A 12408-nucleotide genomic window follows, 5' to 3' on the forward strand; every position below is an offset into this window, starting at 1 on the left:
AACGTAGCCCCTCTTGCATGTGAAGTTTGTACTCGACTGAATTCTTTCTTATTGTGCTCATGGCGCCGAGGACTAAACACGGCCTTGCCGCCAGCGCTCATCTGCTTTGACTGGAGCTGCTCTGCCTTTAAGTATATATCATGTGGCACCTTTCACTAGTAACATTTAAAAAAATACTGAAAAGTTAGTCTTTAGCATTGTACGCTTTCAAGCAGCTCCCCTGGGGAATTTAAGGTTGCAAAAATTGCAGCGGGAACGGCAGTTCATCGCCGTATGCAGCAAAATTGGATCGGCGGCACAGCGCTAATATGCGCTTTTATTAACCCGTGCGTTTGATGACTTCGTTGACTAGTGTATACGCGTTTCCATCAATAAATTCGCAATTACTTTTCTTGAGGCGACTTTGACTGCACTTGTTCGGCGATGTCACGTGTATTCATCGGCAGAAAAATCACAACGGCATACGCAGACATCGCACCCTGCGGATTTCTTTGATTTGAGTCTGCACTAACGACGGGCGCTTATTATTGAGGTACAGAAGCAGCATTACGGCAAAGATAGGATTTTTAAAAAACGATCGAGACATCGCATTACTCAAGAAAATTTATCGGCTAGTTAACATGAGCTCCACTTCATGTAAATGGGGGTTCATGGCGTTTGTCTGCGGGACGCACCTGGCATGTATGTGGACCATGTTGCCCCGAAAACCGGTAACATCGTGTTCATATATACCCACTCCCACGGAGGTCAGCGTCTTCCCTACAGCTGTCACCGCAGAAGAAGCAGTCTGGCGCCCGTACAGAGCAGGAATCGCAGCCGCGAACTTCAGCCACCCTTGCTGCAGAGGGTTGCTGTCTGTTACTGCTCCCGCGCGTACTGTTGCAAGCGCCCGCTAGGTGGCTATCAGAGGCGTATATCCTGCTTCGCTGCTGGTGCCAATTTTCGGCAGCGGTGTGATTGTGAACACGGTTACGCCGCTGCAGAAAATTTACACCAGCAGCCAAGCAGAATATAGTAATTGGCTTTGTGTTTGTGTGGCAAGCAAGCAAGCAAGCCTGCCTGCCTGCCTGCCTGCCTGCCTGCCTGCCTGCCTGCCTGTGGCTGCCTGCCAGCTGCCTGCAGGCAGGCAGGCAGGCAGGCAGGCAGGCAGGCAGGCAGGCAGGCAGGCAGGCAGGCAGGCAGGCAGGCAGGCAGGCAGGCAGGCAGGCAGGCAGGCAGGCAGGCAGGCAGGCAGGCAGGCAGGGCAGGGCAGGGCAAGGCAAGGCAGGGCAAGGCAAGGCAAGGCAGGGCAGGGCAGGGCAGGGCAGGGCAGGGCAAGCAAGACAGGTAGGCAGGTAGTGTTGCGTGTGCCGAGGTATGCGTGGCCGGCAGGAGGTCTTGACCCCACTTCACGCAGAGCCAGAGACGAGGAGAGCTTTCTAGGCGAAGAATTCTTTATACAGTATGTACAAGTTGGCGTGGTTAACAAGAGAGATCAACCGAGCAGCTCCAAGCTGCTTAAATAACACTTCCCGTCCCCAGAGTCCCCAGATAGTCCCTAAGGACGAATAAGTTCGAGAGAGAGAGGGTCCGGGCAGCCTCCGTGGTCCCAACGCCGCTTTCAGTGGCCGGCGCCTCCGGGCACCGCGCTGCGCCGTCAGGCTAATCTGGCGGTCGGTCGGTATGGTGCGCCGGGCAAGTTCAATGGCCCGGCATACGACAAAGGGAACGAACGATCTGCAAGGCAAGGTGTCGAAACATAGTCCTTGGGTGGTCGGTAAAAGGGTTGCCCCTGGCGCCGCCGCACAAAGGAAGGGGTGGGGTGCATTGCTGTCCGCACGAGGAGGGGCCGAATAGCAGTCGGTAAGCCGACGGCCGCTTCCGTCGTTGACGCCGTGCAGCCGCCAGGACACCCAAGCTGTGCACTTAGTCGTCACGTGCCCAAAGCGGGCACCATGTGGGGATTAACGCTGCCTCCACGGTCGACACACCACAGCACTGGCCTCCCGTCAGGCAAATCCCAAGGCACAAACATAACAGTAGGCAAGGTAGGTAGGTAGCAGTGGCGTAGCCAGAAATTTCGTTCGTGATAAAGAAGGGGTGGGGGTTGGGGGGGGGGGGGGGGGCTCAGGCTGCAGTTCAGCCTCCTCCTTAAGAGGAAGCTTTGTGCTCCTACCTAAATACATGTAGAAGGGGAATTCGTTTTTCTCGGCAACCACTGCGCCAAATTTGACAGAGTTTGTTGCATTTGAAGGAAAAACTAAAATTCTAGTGACTGCTGGTTTCGGATTTTTCATTTGGGTTGTCTATTCCTTATCAAAAATTGGTCGAAATCAAAAATTTTCTGAAAACGAAACTATCTAGTTTATAACTATAACTCAACAATGAAAATTGACATCAGAATTCTGTGAAGTGCACCTAACAGTACATCTACAGTGAACAAAGTTGATATGTTACGCATGAATCTCAAAAAAATTTAGTATTGTGGAAATACAGCTTTTGCGGAAACCTTGCACACTACGTGACCAATTCACGTAAGCTACAATTTGACATACCAAATTTGGCCGCTTTTACTGTTAAATAGATGCCGTTTACAGAACAGCGGTATCTGTTCTTTATGCAACGCTACTAGTTTGTAAACGTCGTGCTTATATTTCTTTCGAACTTGAATTTTTCGAAATAATTTAAACAAAATTCAGGCCCTAAATTGAAATTCCGCTTCCAATAGACACTAGAATTGAACTTTCTCTCTTAAATACAACAAATTTCATTAAAAGCGATCCAGGGGTTATTACAGAAAAGCGTTTGTGCGTTTTACATGTATTTGAATAAGCCACGTCGGAGTGGGGCCCGAGCTAAAGCTTCCTCTTAAACAATTTGTCGACGGATGAAATACATGAATAATAATTGCACTGCCATTGCCAAAGATGTCGCAAATGAATTCTTGAACGCTACGCACTGTCAAAACAAGTAAAATATGTATTTTTTCATAAGATATACTCGCATGTGCCAAAAATTGTGCCCAAAATAACTGATATTATTGTTTCCACACTTTTTGTGTGTTCGATAAGTATAGAAAATATCACAGAAACTTTAGAATTTTATCAGTGCGAAATCAGCAAAGCAGTGCATGCCGCTGATATGAAAAATGTAAAGGCCATGAAGTGAACAAGTTGAGGGCAAATACGTTAATGAAACTTTGTCATTCAAGAACTACTTTGGGCACCTAATGTGGCTACCGAATGAATATCGAAGAAAACGTGAGACGCTTTGTCCACCGAGAACCATACGCATACTGCTCGGTATCCTACACCGGCGAGACAAGACTTTCCGGAGAGGTTGAGCTCTAGCGAACGCTGTGCCATCCGTCGAGTCCCCATAGCGATAGCGGCTAGCGACCATTGTTTCTTTTTGTCGTCTGCTAGCCAGAAAGCGTCCAGAACTCTGCCAGGCGAAAATCCGCTCCGCCAGAGCACACCGAACGCGCACCAAAGTGCGCCGCGCGGTGGTCGCAGCAACACGAGAAAATGTATGCACTATGGCTGGCTCTGGCAGCCCGTGGATAGGGTAGCGAGAACAAAAAAAAATTGAAGCGGCTCAATGTGTCCTTGCAAATAAAAGTCAAAGTAGAAAAAATAAATAGGGGCGTAGTTACCCTGGCTGGCTTTAGTGTCTTGACATGGATGCTATGGCGTAGGTGAAAAAATATTTTGATATTTTTTATGTGACATGATGGCACAAAAGAACCACCACAACGCTTCATCTTATCGGACCTCGCTGCGTGCTTTGTCAACTTGTCTTTTGCTCTGTTGAATTGGCTTGTCTCGTTGTATGTTCCGATGTAAGACTTTAGAACAGCAATGCACTTTTATCGTCAAATGTTTATAACAGCATTAATCCCACAAAGTTCCGCAATAGAAAATCTAAAGTACAACGTTGGAAATGTCAATGCACCTTTCACATCAAAAGTGTATGGGAACTTTATACCCATAAAGTTTCAGAATTGAAATGCAAGCACTCCGTAGATTCCGCGGCCTCCGCGAGATGCCGCGGCGAGCCCTTTCGCCATCAAAACGCCCTTGAAACTTGTGCTCGGTGGGGCTCCTTGCGTTACGGTATGCGTGACTCCCGATGCATGGGCGATGCCGCGAAATCCAGTCCGCTTTCTCAATGTTCGCGCTAAAATGTGTTTTCGAACGTGAAAAGGACATTCTAGACAAAATCTAGCATGATTTCCGGCGCCGGGAGTTGTTTGGTCGGTGGTGCATGGGCAGCACGAAAAAATTCTGGGGGGGGGGGGCGGGGGGGCGGGGCTGAAGCCCCATAAGCCCCCCACCTGGCTACGCCACTGGTAGGTAGGTAGGCAAGGTAGGTAGGTAGGTAAAGCAGGTAGGTAGGCAGGTAGGTAGGTAGGTAAAGCAGGTAGGTAGGCAGGTAAAGTAAGTAGGTAGGTAGCAGGGGCGTAGCCAGGGGGGGGGGAGGCTTTGGGGCTTGAGCCTTCCCCCCTCTCAAAAAAAAGTTTTTTCAAGCTGTCATGCGCCGCCGACCAAAACAACTTCCAGCGCCGGAAATCATGCTCGATTTTGTCTAGAATGTCCTTTCTACACCCGGAAAGATATTTTAGCGCGAACATTGCGAACTCGGACTGGATTTCGCGGCAACGCCCATGCATCAGGAGTCACATATCGTAACGCAAGGAGCCCCGCCGAGCACAAAGTTTCAAGGGCGTTTTGATGTCGAGCGGGCTCGTCTCGGGATCTCACGGAGGCCGCGGAATCTACGGAGTGCTTGCATTTCAATTCTGAAACTTTATGGGTATAAAGTTCTCACAACCTTTTCATGCGAAGGGTGCACTGACATCTCCAAAGTCGTGCTTTAGATTTTCAATTCCGAAACTTTGTGGGTTTAATGCTGCTATAAACATTTGATGCCAAAGGTTCATTGACTTTTCTAAAGTCGTGCATTAGACCGTACAACGAGACAAGAAAATAAACACGTTATCAGAGAAGTTGACAAAGCACGCAGCGAGGTTGGATGAGACGAAGCGTAGTGGTGGATCATTTGTGCCGTCATGTCACAGAAAAGAATGTCAACATTTCTTTTTCACCTGCGCCAAAGCATCCATGTCAAGACACTAAAGCCAGCAAAGATAACTAAGTTCTTATTTATTTTTCTACTTGGACATTTGTACGCGAGGACACATTGAGCCTCCTTTTCTTTTCATTTTTTTTTTGTTCTCGATACCCGCGGTCTGTCTATCCAGACAGAGCGCACACGCTTTCCTCTTGCTGCATCGACCACCGCGCGGCGCACTTCGATGCGCGTTCGTTTTTCTCTGGCCGACTGTATTTTCACCTGGGAGAGTTTTGGACGCTTTCTGGTTAGCAGACGAGAAAAAGGAACAGTGCATAGTCGCTCGCCACCAGCACTGCGGTGACTCGACGGATTGCAACGCGTTCGCTTGAGCGCAACCTCTGGAAAATTTTGTCTCGCCGGTGCAGGATACCGAGCACTTTGCGTCATGTTCTCTGTGGACCAAGCGTCTCACGTTTTCTTCGATATTCCTTCGGTAGCTACACTAGGTGCCCAAAGTAAGTACGAGTTCAATTGCAGTCAACATGCTTTCCTTTGCGTTATTTCATTTCGGCGCCCCCTTTCCCAAAAAAGATAGAAAAAGTCATTGTTTCGGCGCGGCGAATTGTCGCATGGTGAAAGTTCGATTTTGTTACTTCTTTTTCGGAACGTAATGGGCCACGGGACGCTTCAGTTGCCGAATACTCTTATAATATTATTGCGATAGCAGCTATATGGCGACTCCAGGAACATTCTTGCCGTCGCCATTACCCTCATGTTTCTTATAAATAAAGTTCAACGCTGTATAAATAAAGTCAAAATAAAGTCCAACATCGTGACCGTGCGCCGCATGCTGTATTTGCGTGAGGGCGGGGGAGGGGTCACATGGGTGAGCTGATGATGGTGGCTCAGTCTTGTGGGCGCAAGGGAGAAAAGCGGGGAGGAAGCGCGCCGCCTTCCGTCGCGAGCGATACAATGGGGGATTGGAGGGAGGAGGGGCTGTGATTCGTAAATCTGTGGTTGCGCAACATGTTTATTTGCATTGTTTGACGCATCATATATAGTGACTTTTTCTTACTACGTAGATTTATCGGAGACTTATATGTATATTTAAATATCTTGTTGCGAGGTTTTGTGTATATGCGCAGTGAACTTTGTTTCCAGTGACACTTTCTTGCCCTTTATCAAGCTGTATCTACACATTTGTATATTCCACTGTATCTTCGCATTTCTAACGTACGAGAGAGAGTCACTTGAAAGAGCGCCAACTCCCTCCGCGCTATAATGGTTCGGTTCATTATTTGCGAGACATGCGCATAGCACATATGCATCTCATTTACAAAAGGAACATGCAGGGGTGAGGATAAATGTTCTATAATGCTCTCATATACTGGGTTGAACATGGTTGCGTGACATAATTGACGCTCCAGAAGTTGCGTAGCGTGGCGTCGTGAGCTCTTCGACAGATGAACATGTTTCCCAAAAAGAAATTAGTCGCCGTATGGCTGCCGTGTGCGTGAACATTGCATCTTTTGGGCACTGTGAAGAGTTGGAGCAAACGGTTTAAAGAAGGACGGGAAAGTTGCAAAGACGATCCATGACCGGGCCAAAGCCACCGTGCAATCACCCCCAACACAATTGCGAAGGCTGATTGGACAACAACGGAGGATAAGCATCGATATGAATTGGCAGGGCGTGTGAACATCAGTCACGGTTCGGGTCACACCATAATTCATGAACATCTCGGTTATCGGCTCTTGTGTGGGCAATGAATGCCCAAGATTTTGAGCCATCGCCAGAACATGGAGAGGTTCGGCGCTGCTTTGACTCATCTAATCCCGTATCATGATGAGGATGACGACTTGTTGTCTGCAATTGTGACCGGCGACGAATCATGGTGCTGCTACTATTAGCGTGAAACACTACGGCAAAGCTTACAGTAGAAACATTTGAATTCACCACCCCCAAGGAAAGAAAAGGCCGACATTTCTGCCGGAAAGGTGTTGTGGACTTTCTTTTTCGATTGTAGGGGCTATTATTGGTAGAATTTGCTAAACCTGGAGAGACTATCAATAGTTTCCGATATTGTGAAACGCCGGATCGGCTGCGCGTCGCAAGCAAGAACAAGCGACGTGGAAAATTGAGCAATGGGATCATCTTGCTCCACAACATTGCCCGTCGCCGCGTCGTTGATGTGGTTAAAACAAAATTGGCAAAGTTCAAGGGGGAAACGCCGCAACATCCGCTATACAGCCCAGACCTGCCGCCTTGCGACTTCCACAGTTGGGAGCATTTGAAAAAACTGTTCAAGGGAACCAGTTTCGTGTCGGACCATGACATAGAGTCAGTTACAGATTTTCGAAGCAACAACACAAGGAGTTTTATGAGACGGGAATTACACGACTCGTTAGTCAGTGGGACAAATGTCTAAATGCTCATGGCGACTACTTTTAAATAAATTACCCCGTTTGTCACATATTCGCATTGGCTCACTTTCATTTGACTCGCCTTCTTTTATTTAGCAAAACTCCTGCTACTTATATGTGCTCTCTGTTTTGACTATAGTTTCAGGGCAATTACTCACAATACATGACCGGTGACACCTGCTGCTGCGCAATACATTGGAACAAAGGACAGCGTCATTGAGAGTTTACCCTGGCTGTTGCATATGTACAAAAATGTGGACAAGGTTCTTGAATGACATAGAGAGAGAGAGAGAGAGAGATGCAAATGAGAGAAATGCCGGGAGGCTAACAAATTTTCATTAAAATATTTGCCCTCAACTTGTACATTTCATGGCCTTTACATTTTTCATATCAGCGGCATGCACTGCTTTGCTGGTTTCAAACTGATATAGTTCTAAAGTTCGTCTGACATTTGCTTTACTTATTAAATATACAGAAAACATGACATATATAGGATATTTCGGGCACAATTTTGAGACGTACGAGCATACTCTTCTATGAAAAAATACACATTTTACTTGTCTTGACAGTGCGCAGCGTTCAAGAATTCATTTGCAGCATCTTTGGCAATGGCAACACAGTTATTAATAATGTTTAATGTATTTGATCCATTGACTCTTTCTATAAGGAGGAGGCCGAGCTGCAAAGTGAGCCCCCCCCCCCCCCCCGAACGAAATTTCTGGCTACGCCACTGGTAGGTAGGTAGGTAAAGTAGGTAGGTAGGCAGGTAGGTAGGTAGGTAAAGTAGGTAGGTAGGTAGGTAGGTAGGTAGGTAGGTAGGTAGGTAGGTAGGTAAACTTGGTAGGGAAGGTAAGTAGGTAGGTAGGTAGGTGGGTAGATGGGTAGGTAGGTAGGTAGGTAGGTAGGTAGGTGGGTAGGTAGGTAGGTAGGTAGGTAGGTAGGTAGGTAGGTAGGCAGGCAGGCAGGCAGGCAGGCAGGCAGGCAGGTAGGTAGGTAGGTGGGTAGGTGGGCAGGTGGGTAGGTAGGTGGGTAGGTGGGTAGGTAGGTAGGTAGGTAGGTAGGTAGGTAGGTAGGTAGGTAGGTAGGTAGGTAGGTAGGTAGGTAGGTAGGTAGGTAGGTAGGTAGGTAGGTAGGTAGGTAGGTAGGTAGGTAGGTAAATTGAGTCGTCCTGAACCCTTTTGACTCAAGGAAGGAGTTTGTCAATGCCACAGATATTGAAAGTACGAAAAGGAAAGAAAGGCGTAAAAAGTAAAGAGAGAAAGAACACAAAACACAGTTTTGTCACAGTCACAGTCTGTGAGTCCGTCTGGTTGGTCCGGTTCGTTGTATCATGGTTGTATTCTCGGCTCCAGTCGCCTCGGATTTCACCAAAGCCACGACGATCCAATGCCAGCCATGCCGGTTCAAGTCAGCGCGTCCCAGCCGCATCGCTGCCTCGTCGGCCGTCCCTGTCGTAGCAGCTCGTGTAGCTGAGGTGGTCGGCGTCAGCGGCCGCTCGCTGTGACTGGGCGGCTCTAGCGGGGCGATGTCTGTCTGGGGGTTTCCTTCACATATTCGGCTCGCCTGCCCAGTCGTTCCCACTGTTCTAGCCGTTCGTAGTCTCGGCGCGTGCAGTTCGGTCCTCCTCGGTGAGACCAGTCAGCGCCAGGCTCTCAGCCAGGGGGCACGATCGGGGAACTGCGGGAAGACTCGGACATTGTCGTAGCACGTGGAGAAGGGTTTCTTCTGGCGCACCGCACAAGCGGCACGTCGGATCCACGCCAAGTAGTTCGTGGCGGTGTTGGTTTGTGAGGAGAGCGCCAGTGCGGGCTTGAAACAGTAGGGCGCTGCCTCTATCTCCTCGGTAGTCTGGTGATGGGCATGGTTCCGGCTTGTGGTGGTAATACAGTGCCAGGCTTTGCTTTTTTGCCACTGTCGTGCGCTAAATCGTTTTTTCAGCATCACTGATTTCCTTGATGGCTGCCTTGCGCCACTCTGGTTGAGCTATGTGCAACCAGCTGGCACCACCAATCTTGCCGCTCACGTTCACGCCCCCGCTCAACCGGCAAACCGCCCGCGCTTACCGGAATACCGGACGCACTAAAATTCTCTATTGTGAACACGATTACGCCACTGTCGAAAAGTTGCACCAGCAGCTAAGCAAAATATAGTAATTGGCTCTCTGTTTGTGTGGTTCAGCTTTGCACCACCAGCTGGCACCACCAATCTGGCCACCCAGATTTACGCCTCCGCTCATTCGGCAAACCGCCCGCGCTTGCCGGAGTACCGGACGCACTAAAATTCAGTAATGTCGTCCGTATAATACAAACCTGAAAGCTGCTGCTCTACTACTATACCTGCCTGTTTGTATGAGAGATTAAACCCGATATTACTTTTATCTAGCGCCCTTTCCATCCTCGGCATCTACATCATAAACAGCAGGGGGAATAAAGGCACCCCTGCCTCAGTCCCTTGTTGATATCAACTTTCTCCTCGCTCCTCATCCCTTCCCATTCAACGCAAACGGTATTTTCAAGGTAAATCTCTCCCAAAAGTCATATACAACCATCGCCAAAGCCTTCCCCTTCCAGAATATACCACAAAATGTTGCGATCTACTTTGTCATACACACTCCTGTAATGTCGAAAAAGGCCAACTCAATCGACAGGATTCAGCGCCCTAGCTCGGCCGACATGCCGACTGTTCTTTAGCAAAATTTCACACAGATGCCTGAGCAAAATGTTCGTGACCAGGTGCTCTCGGCGTCTTCTCTAATGCTTTATGGAGTCAAGATATTTCCTGAAGCGAATACTTGCCGCAGGAATCACCGACGATTTGTGTCAAAGCGCAGTGTCCTTTTTTCCGCTAAGGTACGGTGTACTATAGCTGGGGCATGGCGCTGTGCTCAATAATTCTCGTTGATTCTTGGCAGCATCAACCGGTCAGCAGTTGAGATAACCAAGAGACGTTTAGAGTATTGGTGAAAAAAAAAGCAGGGAGAAGATTGATGTGACCGGATCCGTCAAAGGCATAGGTGTAGTGGTACAAAGAGAGGTTTTGGGGAAGAGAAAAAAGATCGAGGAGATGTATACAAGAATGCTAGAATGGACAGCATGGATAGCGTACCTGGTTAACTCAAACAGGTTAGGTGACTATTTGCGACCACCCCGTTTCAAAGGGGATGCAAATGAATGATCATCATCATCTTATGTGTTGTCCCTTAGGAAGAGTCGGTGTTGCCGGAGCCTCACGCGAGGAATTCGAAATCCTGGCTCCAAGGGCATGCTGTCATATTCCCGAAAGCACGTTGGCTTCAACATAGAGCAGTGTCGCACTCTTCGAACTCAATGTCGCCGCTTCAGCGTATATTTGCAACCGACGCGGATTGCAAGAAGCTCGTGCTGTTCTGTCATTTAGCCTTCACGCCTTGCCCCGAACGGAGACCAAGAAATTTGGCATCAAGCAAGTAAACTACCGTAGCCTTCTAATGCAACATAGTTTGCTGTTTTGGCGCCGCTTTGATGTATGCAAACATAAAGCGAAATGATTTGCTGCCATTTGCCTTGCGTGGTAGGTTAGAGCTAATGTTATTTCTTCCATTCTATCTGTAAGACGCACACGTAATGAAATCAAAACTCTGCCAACTTAGATGATTACTGGAAACATGTAGCATACGTAAGCCTGGCTATCTGCGCGCATCTCTGACAATGTACCTGCACGTATGGTGACTTAGTTTTAAAAGCAGACCATTGTACAAACGCTTTAAGTCAGCTGTCGTAGTTCCTTGACATAGCGCGATTTGCATTGCAACGCAAGAAATTTTCAACTTTGGTGGTTATACTTGTACGGAGGCAAGGGACAATGAAAAAAACAGACATCCAATTAACCCTGCAAAACACAGACACGATTTCACATTAAAGCCATTTCTAGCCATGGGGAGTAGATCGGCACGAAAAAGAAGTTAAATAATAATTGGTTAAGAATAATTAGTACGATAATTAATTATTGGCAATTATTTGCTGCGATATATCCACCATTGAAAACTTCCTCCGGCGTATCGAAAGTGATGTGCTGGGCTTTAGTGTGACATGCACAAAGAACGGCCACATTTCCACCGTGCTCGGCGACGCCCCGACGATTTCGAACTCACCTCTTGATCTCGAGAAAGCCATCCGTGTAGTGCTGCTTTGTCGTCCGCAAATCGGAGAGCTTTCTGCGTGCACAGCAATGAGAACACGTGGTCGAAATACAACTGTTCGAACGTGAGCGCAGATTGATGTACGCTGGTGGCCGCATTATGCAACGAATCCCTTCCTTCAATTCTAATAACACCCGAGCAGCGAGCGACCGAAAGTGACAATAACAAAAACATGCCATCTTGTCAGCCGAAAATGAAGGACAAAAACATGTAGGAAAAATGCCTGCCCAATACGGCCTCCGGCGTCATTAAATTTTCATAGCCATAGTTGCGCAAATAAGGCTGTGCCGACTAAGCCACTGTCTTGTAGACGCTCGCATTCGCACATAAGAAGCATTAATATACATTAAAATGCACGTGATCTGGGGCGACGTACGAGACAAAAAACGTGCGTTTCGTCAGCTACCGACCAACAGCACCATCTGTCGTTAGCTGTTACGCTGAGTAATGGCGCGTTCCGTGTTGTACCTGTAATTGCTGACGTCGCCACCGTTCGTGTCACCGAAAAAATTACTTTTATGGTTCTCATTGCCGCTAACAACATGTAGTTGCGATTCTTTCACGAAGAAACAGGCAACCATTGAACTGAAATGTAGCATTCAACCAGGTGCACCGCGAAATTCTTCTTCTCATGTGCGAAATGTGAGCGTGGACAAGTCAGTTGGCTTGCCGAAAGGGCACGTTTTGGCTGTCTGTCTTACAATACATTCGGTATAAGGTATGAGCCAAATCTCTGCTTATGCATTGGCAAGG

General features: G+C 48.1%; 1 protein-coding gene across 2 annotated transcripts in view; it reads right to left on the reverse strand.

The window, feature by feature from the left end:
• The window catches only part of LOC135921798 (serine/threonine-protein kinase haspin-like), a 76299-nt gene that overhangs the window by 27989 nt on the left and 35902 nt on the right, over positions 1-12408 (reverse strand). For both annotated transcript variants that reach the window (XM_065456114.2, XM_065456115.2), the window contains exon 6: positions 11608-11670. In XM_065456114.2, the coding sequence (XP_065312186.2) occupies positions 11608-11670 (63 nt within the window). The remainder of the gene's footprint in view (positions 1-11607; positions 11671-12408) is intronic.

The sequence above is a fragment of the Dermacentor albipictus genome, chromosome 6 (assembly GCF_038994185.2).
Source record: "Dermacentor albipictus isolate Rhodes 1998 colony chromosome 6, USDA_Dalb.pri_finalv2, whole genome shotgun sequence".
Classification (NCBI taxonomy): Eukaryota; Metazoa; Arthropoda; class Arachnida; order Ixodida; family Ixodidae; genus Dermacentor; species Dermacentor albipictus.